Genomic DNA, 19356 nt, shown 5'->3' on the forward strand with positions numbered 1-19356 from the left:
ACCACCTACTTACACCTGATGCCATTTATCCATCCGGGAAGCGGGTGGGAAGCTGTTGCCCTCCCTCCTTCCAGCTTTTACGGTTGCTGCTTGCTTTGCTCCAGCCAGCACAGCAGGCTCCAGTCACTGCGCCAAAGAGCTTCGCTGGGAAAGAACACTTTATTCCTTTGTGGTTTATCCCAAGCTTGTTAGTTGGTAGCTTTTATCCCTTTATTGAGTGCCATTCTTAGTCGTGCGCAAGCAGGGAGGGGTTAGGGCATTTGGCACGAGAGGAGCCAGAAACGCATACAGCTGTACCACACACGAGTGGACACACTGCACTGAGAACTAACTTCAGGAGGAAAATCAAACTGCTTTCAAGTGATTTGACACCAGGTTAAACTTGGCTTCCCCACTTCAGTCAGCGTGAGGAGTTCAGCTCCCCGCTCGCTCAGGGAGGGACAAGAAGCTGCATGTGACCACCAGCCCAACCAGGGCTACGGGAGAGTCAGACTTCCCGGGAAATCTGAGCCCTGAGCGGTATGAAAACAGCAGCTTTGCCCAGAGCTGCGAGAGCTCCTTCTGCTCTGAATTTCTCCCAACGGCTGTTGTGCAACGAGGTTTCACCTTCAGGGCCGCTCCAGCTAATACTTTGAAGCTGAATGCTGCGATTTATGGTTTGTTTTTTGTGTTTTGTGGGTTGGCTGGTTTTTTTATTGGTTTTGTTTTGTTTTGTTTTTTTAAATAAGCCTTCCTCCTCCTGCAGTAGCCCCTACCCAACCGCACACATGCCACCACATCCGAAACGCACGCACGGGAGAGCGCGGGGCCTCACCTGGAAGGCATGGCTGGCGAAGCCCAAGCCCAGCTGCCGACACACCACCATGGCCTCCACGGTGCTCCAGTTCTCGCTGCAGACGGTGCCCCACTTCAGAGTGCCGTTGCGCTCCGCCAGGACCTCCACCCGGCCCTCGTAAGGGTTGCGGCCGCCGCTCAGACGCAGCTGCAGGGCATAAAAACTCATCGGTCAATAAACGTCATAGTAAACTTCACAGGGAAGATGCAACAGTTGGGCAAGCAACACTCGGGGTCTTCTGGTTAAAGACATTGAGCCCAGAAACTTCAGTTGAGCTGCTCGCAGACCAGATGCAGTCTGGTTCCTCGTCTCCCACCGTGGACAGGAAGCTCAGCATCTGAAAATGGCCTGTACCAGCTTCAAGAGAGTAACATCTTCCCTTCTCCGCTTCCTTTGGACCTTTGGCAGGACACAGCGGGAGCACTTACTTAGAGGAAACCATGTCCAGCTCATGCAGTTGAGGTTTTTAAGCTCCATATGGCAAAGATGCCAGCAGCCCCCATGCCAGCAGCCACCCAGCTACCGCTGTCATGAGACCCAACCAAGATCCCATCACTACAGGGACGTCCACCAGCTTTACAAGACCACTGGACCGCACAGGTTACAGCTCAAGTGGCACTTCAAGCCTGGCAGGGGCTTATAAATGGGTGGAGGAGCTCAAATGTCTGTACAAAAAGGGAGCATCATCCTTATTTGCTCTCCTGTCTAATACAGTGCAGATGTTAAAATCTAAATTAATAGGCGCCGCTTAGGTGAAGTGTTCCCTGCACTGCCCGGGAGGGCAGACGATGCTCCGGGATGGAAACACCTCGCCACGCTCACTCGCGCTCGCTTGGCTTCTCACCTGATTCTGGAAACCCATCGCCGGGACGTTGCATCTCACAGCAGCGTCTTCTTCATGGTTACAGCCCTGTGACTCCGTGTTGAACTTGCAGTCCGTGACTGATTTTTCAAAGCCCGTACAGTCAATTTCGTTGAGGTGAATTGGACCCATGCCTTGGGGAAGAAAGGAAGAAAAAAAGAAAGGAGTCCTTGCCTTCTGCCCATGCTACTGTGTGGTGAAGAAACATCCAACAACAGTTTATTACTACATTGCAGACACCACGCTGGCCTCTAGCATTCAAAACACGGTAATCCTAAAAAATTCCAGTGATTTCTTGTAAAAATAAAACAAAAAGCTGCAAGATTATTATTAATAATTTTACTGTTAAATTCTTTCCAGTAGTCTCTGGGATTCAAGCATGCAAGGACCGCGGAAAAAGCCAAGTTTCCATTGTTACATAATTTACAAACTTCAGCTGTAGGAATTCGCAAATTATGACCTTTTGGTTGGGTCTGTACGCCAGAATCTGCTCCCAATCAAGCCCTGACATTTAAATGGGACATCCACACGTTTGCTGGGACAACAGAACACCACAGGGATGCGCAAGAAGTCAGTAAAAGAACTCTGAGGCTGCTGCGGGTCACAGACTCCAACAACACTGACAAAAGTGAACATCATTTCATACTGCAGAGAATGGTCTCAAGGTGTTGGAAGCCAAATTGAATAATTTGGTTCCTCCCCGGACAAGCAGCATCAGACAATTGTCATTTCTACCAAAGAGAGACACGTATGAGAAGGCAATATCCCTGCCTGCAAAGCTCTCAGGTCCTGTCTCCGAACTGAGCCTAAAGCTGGTTAGAAAGACATTTGGAGGGGATGAATCTGGGGTTCCAGCAGATGATCTTCATCACAAAAGAACAACCGGAGTCTTTCTTGGAGCCCATATAATCCATGAGTAATTGTTGATGGAAACACATTTTGACAGGAGATCCCCACAAGTAGCAGATGTAGAACCTCCGGTCTCCAGCAGTTTCTAGGAAGCTTTCAGAGATGGGAGGCTGAGAATAAAAACACTTCTGGCCTTTGCTATCAACGTGATCTCTCCGGACTCGGCACAGTGAAAAGGCTGGCAGAGCCTGTGCTCTTCGCTGCAGCCCATGGCCAGGCACTCCTGTCCGAGCCCCAGGTTCACCAGTGTCTGGTCAGCAGCCATGAGCAGCACGGTGATGGTGGTGACAAAAGGCAAAAGCCACCAAAGAAGTTGCCAAGAAAGCAGCATCCCCTCACCAATACCCTCCATCGGCTGGAAGAGGTCGACCAGCACCAGATACAGGTGTTCAGTTTGGAGCTCCCCTTGTTGGCATGCACAGCACGCAGCGGTACGGCGCTGGAGGCCAGGCTGACCCATCTGGGTAACGGAGGTAGAAAAGCAACTGTTTTCTTACCATTTCTGACAGCGGCTGTTGATTCTCCATCCCTGCAACACTACTCTTATCATAGCACAAGCGATGAGGGCCCCGCAGAGCCAGAGCTGTACCTGTCTCAGAGCATTCGCAGCAGCAGAGAGCAGATCCTGGGAATGACATCCCGGCTGCCGGCTCCGTTTCTTCGTCTGCCCGCAGAGATGACACAAATTGCCCAAAGTTAGACAGTGGCAGAACTGTCCTTCTCTGGAAAGGAAAAAATCTTACCCAACATCAAGCCTGTTCCTTTTAGTTCAGAGCAAGGGGCTGACACTGGAAGGCAGGACAATGTAATTGGTTTATTAACAGTAGGTGGAATCCTTTTGCTTAAAAACCTCTTCCTACCGCCATCTGGAGCCTCTCTGACTCTCTGTGGCAGCAGCACACCTGTGTCTCAGAGACCTAACCCTGGGTGTCACCTTAATGATCTGTCTGCTGAACCCCTCACCTCCTCAGACTTCTGCTGAGGCACAGAGAAAACAAGAAACAAACAACAACAAAAAAAAATGCTCTCCAGCACATTTCCACAATTGTGTGATAGAATGAGTCAGGATGTACTCTGGAGCCGCCTTCTGACAACAGCAGCAAGAAGAACAAAGGCAGAGATGTAAATGTATTGGGTTCAGTCTCATCCACAGAATTAATTTGGCTCAGGTCACCTTTTGCACCTTTGTGCTTCTGCCAGCGCTCTATCCACCCGTCACACAAGATCTGCACGATGTGGGAGCAGACTCCGAGGCTGAGGCCGCTGGGGAATGGGTATCTAGCCTTTTTTTTTTGCTTCTCTCTCATTAAAATCCTGTTTGTGGTCTACATCTGGAAACGGTGACACTGACCTAGTCATTTGCGAGCCGCTGAACAGTTCGAGTAGGAGGAATGGCTCGATGCTGCCCAGAACTGGAGGGTGATGCACCAAGAATGCAGGATGGATCCCGTCCGACATTCTCCACTGAGATAGCCCGAAAAAGTCATACCCACGAAATGACAAAGCAAGAGGGCAGAGCCACGGTGCGGATCCACATAACCCTGGCACATTTGCTCTTCTTGGGGAAATTCTTTTATGATACGCAGAGGCAGTGAGTGCTGCTGTCCTGGGCACTGAAAAAATTAAACTGCATTGCTGTATGTGCTGAAATACGGTGATAAAAATTATGTTTCCTCCCATGCCATTCCCTTTAGCATAAAACCAGGATTAAGACTGTATATCCAACATATACATTCACCTACTGCTTGAGATTTTATTTTATGTTCTTCCTCTGAGGACACTGCAGTGGACAACACTTTCGGGAGATCTGGGCTCAGTATCTTCCTTTCAGACAACTCTTGTGTGAATGAGGGCAAATTGTTTAATCTGGGTCTCAGTTACCCATCTATAAAAGGGAGAATAATTCATCTTCTCCGTATCCTGAACGCTTAGCGGTAGGCACTCATCTCCCACAGGTCACTGACCTAAATGGGACTTGTAGACACCGCACACTGATTTAAGACGTAGCTCATCTTTATGCATTTTACCCCGTGAAATTAAATCTCCACCACAGCAATGATGAGACTGGTCCTTCAAATCCGTCTTTGAACACACAAATTCACCGCGACGCAGCTGGAACAAAGCAAAGCGTAAACATGCACACGGACACAGAGTTCAGCAGCTGTGAGACGCCCCTGCGCAACGCGGGAGTGGAGGCGAGTTTGGGCCAAAAGAGCTCCTTTTCCTACCGCAGTGTGAGGACGCAGCTGCTGAAGGAAGTTACCAAGCGCTTGTCATCCCAGAGGACAGTTTTGACAGGGCGCACTGATTGATTGCGTTTAACGTTGAAAGAAAGGAAAGCGTGTGGGAATCGGCAGCCGCTGCTAAGAGTTTCCAGACTGCGGGAGATGGCAGGGAACGGCGTGTTCTCCTCCCTCACGTGGCAGCCGCTTCCCCCCCCTCCCCATGATGGTTACGCTGGTTCCTACATACAGCTAAACGCATCAGCAGCTCCCTGCATCCCACTGCAAGACTTTTTTTTTTTTTTTTTTTTTGGCAAATCCAACGGACAGGTCACATTTTAAAGCTTTCCAGATTCTGGAGCCCACCACTATGCTTTACACGTGCTGTTGCTTTCCCTCCCCTTCTGCAAGGATGCCGGGCTGAAGAAGTCTCACCCATTCTTTTAGTCTCACAATAAAGGGTTTGGTTTGGGGTCATTTTCTGTAGGGTTTACACGAGGGCAGCGAGGCAAGTGAATCTGAAGGCGGTTTGAGAGGGCAGACGTTAGGCTTTGAGTTACCATTTACCACAGTTTGGGATTTAAACCAACTTCCAAATACAGGAAATCCAACCCCAAAGCTGGCTCTGAACTGTTCAAATGCCCTTCTATTTATAATGGGCTAAATTAATGTTCTGGTCTTAAATTGGAGTGTGTTTGAAGTCTAGATCCAGGGCCCATTTTTGCCAGGAACCTTCTAGTAATGCATTACACCATGATGCCAATCTAGAGAACTTGCAAAGAGAATTTGAGAGCAACGGATGTGATAATGAAGAAGTAATTACCGGAACAGCTGTCTGAGGGAAAGGTTAAACTCATCACCACTAGACTTCTTTCAAGGAATCTTTTTAAGTCACATATTCCAGTTCGGCCTCAAGCTCCTGGACTCAAGAGACTTATTAAGGGTAGAGAATAAATTCCTGGTCCCCCAGACAAACATCCCAGTAAAAATACGCTCTGCCCTGAATCATGAAAGGGTTCTCGGAGGTGGACAAGGCACGAACGGCCCCTGGAGCTCTCGCTGCTCTTACCTTGCCCAAGTCTGGCGCCCGTTATTGCTTCCTTGGCGCTCCCAAAGCCCAGCTCTCGGCACACCACGCTGGCTGACACCAGGTTCCAGTTATCGTCGCAAACCGTTCCCCACTCCCCGTTTTTCAGCACTTCAACTCGTCCTTCACCAGTGTTGGCTCCTCCTTTCAGCCTCACCAGTGGTTGCTGGAAGACATAGACAGAATCGGTGCTACCACTGCCTGGGGACGAAGCGTCCTTTCTTTACAGCTCTTATTTGTGACATGTGGCTGCAGGTAAGTTGTGACCCAAAAAGTATTACCCTGAGGCACCTTAAAACAACCGCCACATAATACAAAAGGCTAAAAGTGCTGGATGAAAGGAAAATCTTTATCTGCTGAGAGTTATGGGATGCGTAGACATATGTTTCTCACATCCCCGTACACGGGCAGAGAATAAGAAGAGGCATCTTGGTTCTCTGCAGTTTTAGTGCTTGGATTTAGGAGCCTTTTTCGCACAAGCAGTTCTGCTTCACACAGGAGCAGCCGGACGTTCTCAGCCCAGTTGTCCTACCATATCTCCCGGGAGCCTTACGGGAGGCCTGGGAGTCGCAGCGAGCCAGCCAGCGCACAGCTCTCCTCCGCTTGCTGCCTGTGGTTCAGCCGCTAGATGGATTCATTTGCTGTACAGACCTCCAGACGGGGGTCCCGGGTTAACAGAGGAGACCAACGTGGAACTCAAGCCACGTAAAAACTATCTGTCCGCCGCAGTTACGACTAGTGGAATAAGTGATCTGGCAGGGCGCACGCAGAAATACACAGCTGAGTGGCAGCTCCAGTTCCATTAATTTCTATTCTTGTATTTCTATTAGTCACCAACTATCCGTGGCTTACAGCGTCCCCACAACCCAGCAGAGAGACCCGCCAGCTGCTGCGCCCCAGAGATATGTTGCTGCAGTGGGATCCGTCCGTGTCTTAGGTATGGGAACACCACCTGAATTGTGGAGTCCGAGAGCAAAAAAAAAAAAAACCTTAACTTTTAAAACTGGAAGCATATACAGTTCTCCAGGCTGGGGTCACACAAAGGACGTCCAAAGCCTACACAAAGGCTTAAGGAATTACTTGGCAGCACGCACAGCTCAGAAGATCAGTAATGATTTACAAGACCTTCCACCTTCGAGGCCTATATCCTTCTCGTGCAGAGAAGTCCCTGGGCTCCAGGCAAGCAAACCACGGACAGGACCGTGCTATTCCCACTACAGCGGTGTCTGGAGGTGTCGACTGGGGTCTCCTCAGGTGTCAAGAGAAAGCCCACTCCTAAAGTCCCAGAGGTATAGGGCCAGGGGATGCAGGCTACAGCCAAGGGCTCCAGGCAAGGTCCACAGCATCTAATACACCTTGCAAACCCCCTCTCTACCCCAGCATCAAGGGTCTCCAGACCTGGAGATCACCCCCATATCCTAGAGCTGGACATGCTTTAAAGCCGTAAAATTTCCCTTAGCATCAACCTAAAACACGTTTGCCACGAGTTAAGCTGTTCTTTCATACTCAGTCGCCCCGCTGACACTGAGAACAACCGACTCCAGGGTCATTTTATAACAGCCTTTTGCATATCTTTGAATTTTTACGCTACGCTCAGCACTCTCCTTGCTAGACTAAACAAACACAACTTTTTCAACCTTTCCTGCAGGCCGTGTTTTCCCAGTCTCTCAGGGTATTTCTTTGCAGAAGATACAGGGGTAGAGGAAATGCCAGCTTATTTCCCCGTGTACCTCTACGGGAGAAACAACCCCACAGTATTTAAGTGACTGCGAAACAGCAAAGCCCGGCAGGACCCGGGCACGCGTTCAGTTGGCTTGAACAGAACAGCTCCAACAGAAACGTGACAAATGTATTTTGATGGGTTTTTTTTTTTTTTTTTTTCCCCCACTACTTGCTCACGGCCTCGCCAGTGGGAGCAGCGAGCCGGCCTCCCACCCTTCGGAGCCTGTAGATGGAGGTGAGGTACCACATGCTTGTGAGGACAGAAAACCCCCAGGCTTTTCCTACTTGACAGGTTGTGTTTGCTCCCTGCTCACCTCCTGCCTGAAGGCTTTTCGGAAGCCACTGTGGCTGCTGGGGGCAAAGGCGCGTCCCGGGACACAGCTGACTACCGCCGGCATCCCGTTCTCACACGTTGCGTTCTTCTCCGCATCCACGTTGAGGTGGTTGCCCAGTTTGCAGCTGGAGATGTGGGCCTCGTTCCCGCTGCAGTCCATCGAGTAAGCCCAGTAATGCTGCTTCCTTCTGCTGGCAAACATCCTTCAAGGAATAAAAGGGAACAGGAAAATAAAAGTTAGGAACCCATAAAAACTGCACTGATGTAGCTACATTTGGGAAAAAAAACCACCGCCTTGAAATGAAATGAGGATTGAACAGCATTATTTGAAGGCTGATCCGTTCATACAATGACTCTCTGTTAAGGTGTCGCTTGGGAGTAAATAGGTCATCTCCTTAAGCTAAAGATCAGAGCATGAATCAACAGTGCAGCTAGAGCAACAATCACGCACTTGAAGGAGAGACACATAATAGAGATCTCTACATTATGTAGGGGTCAGAGATCAGTTAATTCAAAAAGGCAGTGTACAAACAGGGCCTGTGCAAATAACGCTGGTGCATTTGGACTGGAGAGGCCCCCAAAAGACCTCTCCCGTAAATGAGCTGTTCTCTTTGCTGACCGTCGCCTATCGGCTGCGCGAAGATGGCAGACTGGGAAAAAGGCTTCTCTCAAAGCTGCAGCGTTAACAACTGCGAGCCTGAAAGCAATTTCCGAGAGCGAGAGCAATTCCCTTGATGACATGTTCACAGCAGAGGAGATTGGCAGCAGTTTCTGCTTCTTGCTCCCAAACTGTAGCACTCGCCTGGAGCTGCTCCAGGGACTCCTAAGGGGGAAGGGGCACGTGTGATAAACCAGAAAGAAAAGTAACACAGCTTCATCCTAACTGCACTGCGGGGCTGTCGGACGGCTGCATAGGAGCTAAAATAGTCAATTAAATAAAAATATAGGTCAGATCGTTATCAAAAGGGAGATAGTAGATGTCAAGTTAAAAAAAAAAAGTCAAGGCGCAGAGGAGCCAACGCCCTGCTGCGATCTTGACGTGGCTTTGTGAGATCCCTGTGCTGCTTCTTATTGCAGGAGCAGCTGCCACACCGCCCCGGCGATCCAAGGACTAGCTGAGGAGCAGCAGTTCTGATTACCTGATCCTCTTCAGACTCTCTGTCCTACAGTTAAAGGGACAAAGAGCCTTTCATAGGTTGTTGGTTTGAAACTGCACTCGACAGGTCAAGGTTTTCCCAGCCGATGTCCTTTGGTGGTCCCGTGTGGGGTAATTTGCAATGTCTCAGATGCTCGAGGGGACTATCTTCTCCCCTTCCGCTCACTAAGCTTTGCTGACAAGCTCAGCGGTTGTCTGGGCTCACATGGCTCATGGCCACCAACTAATCCTTTCTGGAACCAGATTTCTCTGGGTTGAGGTTAGGGTGAAATACAGCCGGGCTGGAGACAGAGATGCAACTGCACCACGTGAGAGGGAGCAAACGTTGGGCTGGAAGGGACGGAGGATGGGGCAGGGCTGAGATCTGTCCCAGCACAACCTACCTGTCTGTCTGTGGGTTAAACACTGGCCATCAAACTCCACCTCTGTCAAACCAGAGCTGACAGGGACACTGAATCAACAGAAAATAAATGGGAAATAGGAAGGGGGAATAAAAAAAAGTAAAACCAGGGAGGATGCAGGCGGAAAGAAAGCGCCAGCCAGAATATCTGGCTAGAATATCGGCTAGAGTATCTGGTACCATTTGGATCAAACCGTGGAGATTTTTAGTCCTTTTAATTAAAACTACCCAGGCTACTGCACATCTACCAAAAAGCCATGAAAGCCTCTGCCCTTGGACTGCTGGAGCTCAGCACCGAGGTCCCACTTGAACATTAACTGCTCTCTTGGACTGCAGAGCGACGGGACAGATCCAGGCGTATGTTACAGGCCGGAAAGCATCTGGAGGCGCCTACGTCCAGTGACGCCACTCCATACTCTCCTAGCTCGAGCCAGCTCCACCCCACCGCCCCTTCGGTCTGCGTGCTCAGCAGGGAAGTGAGAACCTGAAGGAGTATTTTCACTAAAGGTCCTCTGCAGCCATGTGCAGAGAGGTCCATGAACTCCAAAGCAGACAAGAAACACAGCCTGTCTTAGAGAAGCAATTATGGGGATGCCTTATAATAGCAAACAATGACCTCATCCTGGAAATTTCATGAGGCATTAACATCTGGTTGGTATTAAAGGCCCTCGGTAGGCTGGGGAGAAATAGCCAGAGAAAGCCCCACTTCATTTCCCCAGACTGAATATATATAAAAAAAGAAGTAGAATACAGACGGAAACTCAGGGAATTCCTCTTATTTACTTTTTAACACAGAAAAGGTGCAACCCACCTCTCCCTGGTCTTGGTATAAGCCAAGAGCAAAGCTGCTCAGATCAGAGGTGTGAGTGAACGGTCACGCTGTGAGAGTTCAGCCAATTCTAGATCACGTTGGAGTCCAAACCATTTCTACCGGTGAGGAGAGATGGACCTTCATCACATAAGCTTTAAACAAAGGCAGAGGTTAAGCCCAAGGCCGTGGGAAGTGGCTGAGGGTTTAGCTAGAGGAACCTCGCTACGTAAGAATGCATCCGAGATGACTCAGGGAGCAGAAACCAAATCATTACACGCATACACGCCGGGGAAAATTCACCCATAACACACTGAACAGAAGCTGGTGAACTCCTCTTCAGGGCTGTGAGCATAAAGTTTCAACCCTTGAGAAACTGTTCAAGCGTTTACTGAAGTTAACAAGTTTGCTGTCTTCAGCCTCAGGGAGGCAGAAGAGAAGCCAGACCCGCCACCTTCTGCCAAAGCCCTTAAGATCCCGGCTTTGCTAGGGAGAACCCAAACCATGAGGATTTCTTCTACTACAAACATAGAAGTGATTAACGGCCCTACACATTTGATCCCATTTATAACGCTATGGGCAGACTGGTTAAACTGGGAGATACTGTTTGGACTGATGTCGAATGAAGTATCCTGGCACTGCTGAGCTGCTCCATCCAATTCTTTGACAAATCACAAAGCTGTAAGGCCTCGAGAAGGCATCAGGGCCATCTCTCTGCCTCAGGCATCTCCAGTCACAAACTCCTACTCTCCCCCCATCAGCAAAATGCATTTAATTCTACTCTGCTTTCTCAACCAGAGCAGGAATTAGGAGGAGTTATAAGCAGTGCCTATATAAGATCACTTTGAAGAATGAAGAAGAACATGGAAACAACATTGAGATTTGTTTCGTTTCCTAACATAAATCGTGCTGTCAACTGCAGAGTCTAAGTTACATTCAGGAATAAAACCCTGGCACTGGGACAACAATGAACTAAGTTGTTTTCTTTCAAGCAAGATCCATCTGCAAATCATTTCACCTCCCACCATTGTGCAGAAGCAGCGCAGAGTATCAGCGAGCTCAGCGTGCAAAGCTGCAGTTTGTGGGGAGTGGGACTGGTGGGAAGGGGGAACTCGCGGCCCCGGCCAGCAGAAACCCAATTCCAGGCCGTTTCCCAGCTGCGGAGCAGGAGCAGGAAAGGATACGCTCTTGGGAGAATGGTATTTACAAAGGCAAACGCCCCAAGAAAGAAGACAGCTTTTTATACTATGCTAACCAAAGAATGGCATCTAGCTGACAAAGTTTTACAAGTCGTCTTTCCTCCTATAAAATGACATCCCGTCTTCTTCCAACCTAGGAGAATATTCAGCATATTTTCCAAAATCTCCTTCTGTGGGTGCAGGAGCCCAGCAAGCCGTTACCGCTTGCTGAAAACGAGCAAAGGTGAGGGAGGTATTAGTGCGCTGAGGCTACTTAAGCAACGCGTCTGGCTCGGTAGCAGAGATCTCCGAGCCTGGTATTTGTAAGCACTGCGTATTCATAGCTCCAGCTCCGGTGAATGAGATTTTCAACGTTGCTGAATATTATGCTGAACAACCGTGCCTCAATTTTTCCATCTCTACGTGCACGATTGCAAGAGACAGGACAATTACCAAGCACCCTTTTATTTAAGGCAGATGGTTCCAGCTGCTAAAGTTAATGCTTTTCTTGGAAACACAACCGCAAAGCAGGAAAAAAAAAAAATCTACTTTGTTGTACTAGAGGTAATTTATTCTGCCCTCCTGCTCTGATGCAGGGGATAGGAAGCTCAGAGCTGAGTTAGAGGCTGCACTGATGGGAGCGAAGGCTCCTCTAACTGGTGTCCAGCGCAAAACAGGAGACCACCTGGCAGCAATTATTAAGTCACTGCTCATCTCCCTGGGAAGCCTGAAAACAGAATTCCACTTGGGTTATTCGTTTTATATTCTTTGTGATGCTATGTGGCTTTATGCTATTCCAACCCAAGGACCTCTTCAATTGATCACGATCTGGCTAATGAAAGAAATGAAACGTGGCCAGCCAGTTCCAGAGGGAGCTTTCAGAAATAGCAATTGCACCGGCCAAAAGGAGCAGGCAGGAAAACCACAACTCCTGCCTGGAGAATTCCGTTCTCCCCCTAACCAGTTGACACTTTCCCACTCCATAGGTCACAGTGTAGGAAAAAAAACAAAACAGAATTTCACTTAAACTACTTTGCATCTGCTTTAGGGTGTTATTTCTAGGGAACAGTGTAGGAAGAACCACGTCTGTGATGAAGGCTGGTGACAAAATGCAGGCTGAAGCAACGACGACAAAGACAACCAGAGCTCCTGGCTTTGAAGAAACCGGAAAGGCAGCCCGAGCCCATGAGCCCGCAGCTCCGAACGACACAACATTCTCCCTATGGATCGCTATTGTCTTCCCTCATTTTAAAGCAATCTATAATTACAGGAAGAAAAAGCAGCACCGAAGTCACAACTGCCCCAAACCGCATCCTTCTACAAGCGCCATCGCAGGCGCACAGGCAGGAGCGGCGGCGGCCGGAGCAGCATGGACGCTCTGCTGACTTTTTTAGCTCAACCCTCAGCTCAGAGCAGGCAGAGCGACAGAGCGAGTCACACGGTTGGAGATGGCTGGCAGCTCTTCCAGCCCAGGACCCTGAGGAACTGCCAGTGCCGAAGGAGCTGAACTGGGGGTTAACAACAGGGGGAGATTTACTGGGATATTCCCCTGGGCAGAGCGCTGCTCTGTGGGTGATTTGGCAGCCGGACACCCATGAACGGCAAACCTTCGTGAGAGCCAGAGCAGTGGGTAAACATGTCACGAGAGGTGCGAGACCAGGAATTGCACGCAGCAGTGGGAAGGAGGAACGTGGGCAGCGAAACACAACACAGGCCTGGTTTACTCCAAGATTACTCGGTTGGAGCTTTCAGCACATCAGATCTGATCCAACAGTTGGCTTTCTGCAGAGGGATGGGGTAAGCCGTTAGATTTTCTTGCAGCTGATAAGGTTTACTGGGAGAGTACGATCAGTTTGCTCACATCCACCCCCTGCGAACAACACAGAAGCTAAACCTATCACTGCTGAAGGGAATGACTATGCTATAGCCGGAAAGAACAAAACAAAAAGATTTATTGGGCTGACTGTCCACATCTCCTACCGTAGGACCTATCAAATACTACAACTGATGCTGCACTAGGTCTTCAACCAGAATGGTGAGGATCAAACGATGCCCCCGTCCGCACAAGGAAATGCCTGACGTTTCAAATATTTACACAGAAGGAAAACCTGATCTGAAGGAATGAAGCAGTTGGAGGTTTTTCTACCTCAAGGTCTCCAGTGTCATTTGACAATTTGCATTTCTGAACAAGGCCCCAAGTGTTCAAAGAAACACGCTCGTGTCTCATACAAAGCTCTGCTCTTACTTGTAGACGTTGGTGTTGTATTTCCTCTCGCTTGGAAATCCAAACATGCCACAGACAACTCGGGAATTTTTCATGGTCCAGTGCTTGTCGCAGATCTGCTTCCAGGTCCCCTCGTCCTTCACCTCCACGTAACCCTCGGTGACAGGCACCCGCTTGCGGTAGGTGGCGAGGATGGCGCGGATCCTTATGTCCTCCACCTGGATGTTCATGTTCTGTAAGCATAAAAGAAACACGGACGATGCTGGCTTGCAAGGAAACTGGTTGTGTAGCTTTGAGGTGGGGAATAAAACCCAGTTCTGCTCAGGGTTACAGCTGACCAGAGGGAGGCGGAAAGGAAGAGCTGTTTAGGAAAAGACACAACAGGCAAGCAAAGAAACCTTTCCGTCCTGTGCAAATCCATCCAACATCCTGTGAAAGAGGATACTTTCCTTGTCAAAAAAAAAAAAGCATTATTTTACAAATGGCTAGGTAAGAAATCTCCTTTGTTAATTAAATTAATTGAAGTACTTGTTTCAGAATCACAGACTGGTTTGGGTTGGAAAGGACCCTGAAGACCACCCAGTGCCACCCCCTGCCCTGGGCAGGGCCACCTCCCCCCAGCCCAGGCTGCTCCCAGCCCCGTCCAACCCGGCCTTGAACACCTCCAGGGATGGGGCAGCCACAGCTTCTCGGGGCACCCTGCGCCAGGGGCTCACCGCCCCCACAGCAAAGGATATCTTCTGACTATCTTATCTCAGTCTCCCCTCTTTCAGTGTAAAACTGTTCCCCCTTGTCCCATCGCTCCCCTCCCTGATCCAGAGTCCCTCCCCGGCTCTCCCGGAGCCCCTTTAGGCACTGGAAGGGGCTCTGAGGTCTCCCCGGAGCCTTCTCTTCTCCAGGCTGAACCCCCCCACCTCTCCCAGCCTGTCCTCCCAGCAGAGGGGCTCCAGCCCTCCCAGCATCTTCGTGACCTCCTCTGGCCCTGCTCCAACAGGTCCATATCTTTCCTATGTTGGGATGCTGGACACAGTACTCCAGGCGGGGTCTGACAGAGCGGAGCAGAGGGGCACAATCCTCCCCTCGCCCTGTTGGCCACAGTTCTGACACAGCCCAGCATACTGTTGGCCTTCTGGGCTGTGATCGCACATTGCTGGCTCACGTTGAGCTTCTCATCGATCGGCACCCCCAGGTCCTTCTCCTCGGGGTTGCTCTCCAGCCAGTCTCCGCTGAGCCTGCATTTGTGCTTGGGATTGCCAAGCACAGTGACCTTAATTTAGTCTCAGCTGCTCTGGAAGTGAACCAAGCTCAGCTTTGCTAGGGCCACCTTAATGCTGGCAGGGAGGGATATTGGGGCTCTCCTCAACCCCTGGACATCCCTTCCCCACCCGGGCTGGGCAGGCGGTGTGGAATCTGGGATCCCGATGTGCTGACGCCGGCATTTCACCGCTTCCCCAAGCTGGGTTCCTCCTCCAGCTGAAGCTTTACTTGGGACAGCAAATGAGTCATGAAGGTTGAATGGATTTCACATTTGGAGCCTACGTGAGGACACTGCGCAAACAAACCTTGCAGGGACCCAAGCCCAAAAGCAAAGGCTGACTGGAAAATATCCGCTGTGGCAAGCAATTACAAAAGAGCTACTGAAAATTTTATAACTTGCTTCCAGGAGACTTTTTCTTGTCAAAAATTTATAAAACCACGTGGTTCTGCTAACAGTTACATCAGAACTGAGGAATCCTCCCCTCCCCTCGCTCAAGTTCAATCACTTGGAAAAGAAAAATGCCCTGAGCTTTAAAGAGACACGGGCCTCTGCTTACCGATGAGCGGCACACACGGGTACTGAAGGCAGGGAGATCACAGCAGGACATGCAGAGTCCTGCAAACCACACGTGGCGCATCCATTCTCCAGATGCTTCACCGACACTGATGCAACTAACAGACCGCGGGCAAATGGAAACCAACTGCAGAGAAAGAGCCTGCGGGGCAGGGAAAGGAGCAGGGAAAGGAGCAGGCATCTCCTCCTCATCCACAGCCCTGCCACTGCTCTGCCCACACTGCCTCAAGCAAAACACTTAAGGCTTTTTTTTCTCCCTCCTTATCTTTTCTGCCCCCCCTTTTTTTTAATTGTCAATGTTTACCACCCAGTTTTACAGCAAACCAGATCACCGATTCTTCCTTTCACCTTCAGCTGCAGGAATTCAGTCCTCCAGCGATGTGGCTGGAGCATCCGTGGGACACCCTTAGTGACCCTGGAAAACAGGACGCTGTGGCTTACCCAGTAGGACAGTGCTACTCAGAGAAGGGTCACAGTTTGGGCTTAGGTTTTGAAAGCTCTTGTAGCCCTCGAGAAAAAAAAAAACCCAAACCCAAACCCACAATGATATCCAGGTGTGTTACATCTGAGACACTTTAAGGTGCTCAGACAAAGGGTCTGATGCAAGAACAGACTTGTACACCTCCTGGGTAGTCTGGGAAGTCCATTTGCAATACAAAGAGTTTCTCCTGAATTTGGCAGATTGTCTTGAAATATTGCATAGCTTTTGACTACGTGCTGTCAGGAAAGTATCAGAGCCTCTGCGCACTGAAGGCCTCCCCAGGCTGGTTTCCAAAGCCTGCAACTCACTTCTCCCCTGGTGCAGTTTAGGAAACGTTTGCAGCTCTTCTCCTGATGGAGAAAGCATGTTTACCTGGAGCTACAGGCCAGGGCTGCCTGAGAGAGCACCTTGTTTCTCTGCTCCCTCTATCTTGCCTTAGCTTCTTCAGCAGGAAACAAGAGGTATCAAAGCCTTAAATCCATTTGGAAATAGCTTTGACTGCTGAAGATCTAAAAGTGTTTTTAATAAAAGCCTATTAACAGGATTAACCCAAAGGACAGAGAGCCAAAGCTTAAAACTGTACTGTAAAGAGCACATGAAAAGATAGTGGCTAAGGAGGAAATTTGCACTGACAGCTGACAAAGTGGGTGAGACAGCCTAAGTGAGTTTTTCCATCTGTGTCTGCAGCATATATCCACCCTATATAAAGCCCTAAGTATGTTTGCTACACGTAGTAACGTCAGTATCAGCCCTACTGCATATTAAAGTAACTGAAACAGAACATTTTCCCTGACTAGACCTGCCATCAGCAACGTGCTAAAATCCACCCGTGGTTTTCACTTGACAGCCATTTCCATTTTGCTTGAATTTAGGCAGCTTGGAGGCCGCAGTCGGTCCTCGGTGAAACGGAGAGGAGGAACACTCAGAACAAAGTGTGATTGCACATCCAGGAACCACGTTCAAGACGCCTGTGTTTTGTGAGGAAGCTGCACAACAGCAGTCATTAGCCCCATTTGGATCATGCAGAGTGCTGTTCCAGATGTTACACATCTGCCTGATGCCTTCACAGCAGAGCTGCAGCATCGTTATTCCCACGTTGCACCTATTAGTCATCGTTACTCCATCCCTCGTCTCACTGCTGCACCATCAGAGGTCTTCGCAGAGGTGGAAGGTGGTGACAAATCTGAACAGCCTCCAAGGTAAACAGAGCACTCAAAGGATGGGAGAAAGCAGTGATTCTCAGCCTCCTTTTGCAGATTGAGAAATAAGGTGCAGAGAGAGCAAACTGCTTGTCCAAAGAGCACAAGGGCAGGAAATGGCATCCAAGCATGCCGAGGCCCCGACTGTAACCCCACGTGAAGACCTCTGCTGCAGCAGGGAACAGCAGTTAAACCTTTAGATCTGAAGCACTCACATTCCGATCAACCACATTTGGTGTTTTTTTTTTTTTTTTTCCCCTCTTTCCCACTCCACCAACCCAGCAGGAGCTGTGTGGCACAAAACCAGAGACATCCAGCCTGTCTCTGACAGCTGCCAATAACAGATGCTGAGGAAAGAGCATCTGAACAGGGCAACGTGCAGCCCTGTTTCTTTGCCTGTTGCTCTGATATCATGAATCTCAGCAAGGGAGTCTTCTCTGCTGTATTCCCTGCAGCTTCCGAGCACCTGTATCTCACAGGCTTTCCAAGCCAGAGGGTATATTCTAATGTTCAAAAGCCCTGGATGGATTTGGGAATCCCTTGCTGAGATTCATGATATCAGAGCAATGGGCAAAGAAAGAAACCAGCCCACCGAGTCAGAGAAGGGGAGAGAGAAGTCACAAAGTCGCAAAAACTAAAAACTCTTGAAAAAGAGGAAAGCTTAGGAACGCTGTTAGGGACCTGAAGATTTGCCTGCTACTTTTGCAATGAGTTCAGCAGCTTAGCAAATAAAATCAGGTCGCTACATCCGTTTCCGGAAGAGCTCTGACCACTGCAGCAGTGGTGATGCTGGAGTCCCAGTAAAGGGCCTTGGGGTGCCCTCACCCAGTGTGGTACCCGTGACCCAGGCTGGCACTCAAGGTGCCTGCACTTCTTACTTCCAGGCTGGGTGTTCAGGCATGTCTTTTCCACGGACTGGACTGAGTTGTCCTTGCTGGTTATCTTACAGAAGTGAAAAATAAGGTGCAAATTGGATGGCTTGCTCTTGGACTTGAAAAAAAAAAAAAAAAAACCAACACATTGTCAGAGCCAGCGTGATCCCTCAGGCACTGCAGGCTCCAGTACAAAGGTCCCACAAGACGTCTCTCTTCCCCCAGAGATGCTGACATACACACAAAAAGAAATCCTGCTCTGATTTGGGACTCCGTTTTAGTAAATCCAACTCCTTTGTCATGGTTTTTTTTTTTTTTTTGTCTGTATTTGCCAAGGAAGGAAAAAAAAAAAAAAGTGAGCAAACTAGCAAGAAATAAGCCATCATTTCATTCCCCAGAGGGTATTTCAATCTTCTGATAGCTATAGCAGGCCGGCACGCAGTGACATTTTCATGATCTGTCTGAGAGCAAAACCAACCCACATCCATTCCCCTTTCCGCTCACAGAGAGCGGGTTTAGAGCAGAGAATTATTGATACAGCAACTCACGGGTTTGCACTGAGTCTGAACAAACAGTCTCAAAAGAATTCAAATGCTTTAGACCTCAGCTTTGTATTGGAAGATTAAAGAACAAAGGATTAAAATAAGTTTACTGGAGGTTCCTCAAGGAGAAAGGACTGCTAAGAGCTTTCTGCCGATAGCTCTTTACAGATTTGAATGGTTTCCTGTCATTGCAGATTTTTTGTTACACTGGGAATATTCAATAATGCAAATACACACAGACTTATATTTTATCTTCCAACACCAACGTGTAGAGCAGCCGCGCTAATGGTGAAAACAGACTCCACCTAAAAATCAGAAGCAAACAATACTTAATAGCTAGAGCAGACTTTTTAAAAATCACCCTCTCCATACTTTAGGTACACGTGGAAACAAACGCCTACAACAAGCTGTCACATCAACAAGGAAACCTCACCTCTCAAAGTTTTGCTTATTCTCACATTGTAGCCATACACCGAAGCTCCAAGGTAGACTGGTAAAGCCTCGGAAGGATATCTGAAGGTCACAAAGCAGCAGGTATCTGCAACCAACTCAGAAGCTGAATGCACATCTGCCAAGCTCCTACCCTCAGGTATCAACCATTAAGTAGAGTATTCAACAATATTCAGTAGCCAAGCAGTCACTCACCAAAGAGCAATGCTACCTCTGGGAAATAAAACTGGGTTGGCTGCACCCC

The 19356-nt window shown here is 49.1% G+C and overlaps 1 protein-coding gene across 1 annotated transcript in view; it reads right to left on the reverse strand.

The window, feature by feature from the left end:
• Nucleotides 1–19356, reverse strand: part of LOXL2 (lysyl oxidase like 2) — a 51894-nt gene that overhangs the window by 9130 nt on the left and 23408 nt on the right. Inside the window, exons 4-8 of the mRNA XM_082495772.1 lie at nt 13759–13970; nt 7952–8174; nt 5898–6081; nt 1680–1831; nt 815–982 (exon numbers count right to left, since the gene is read on the reverse strand). Coding sequence (XP_082351898.1) covers nt 815–982; nt 1680–1831; nt 5898–6081; nt 7952–8174; nt 13759–13970 — 939 coding nt within the window. The remainder of the gene's footprint in view (nt 1–814; nt 983–1679; nt 1832–5897; nt 6082–7951; nt 8175–13758; nt 13971–19356) is intronic.

Source organism: Vanellus vanellus (genome assembly GCF_965231255.1).
Source record: "Vanellus vanellus genome assembly, chromosome: 26".
In the NCBI taxonomy this organism is placed as follows: domain Eukaryota; kingdom Metazoa; phylum Chordata; class Aves; order Charadriiformes; family Charadriidae; genus Vanellus; species Vanellus vanellus.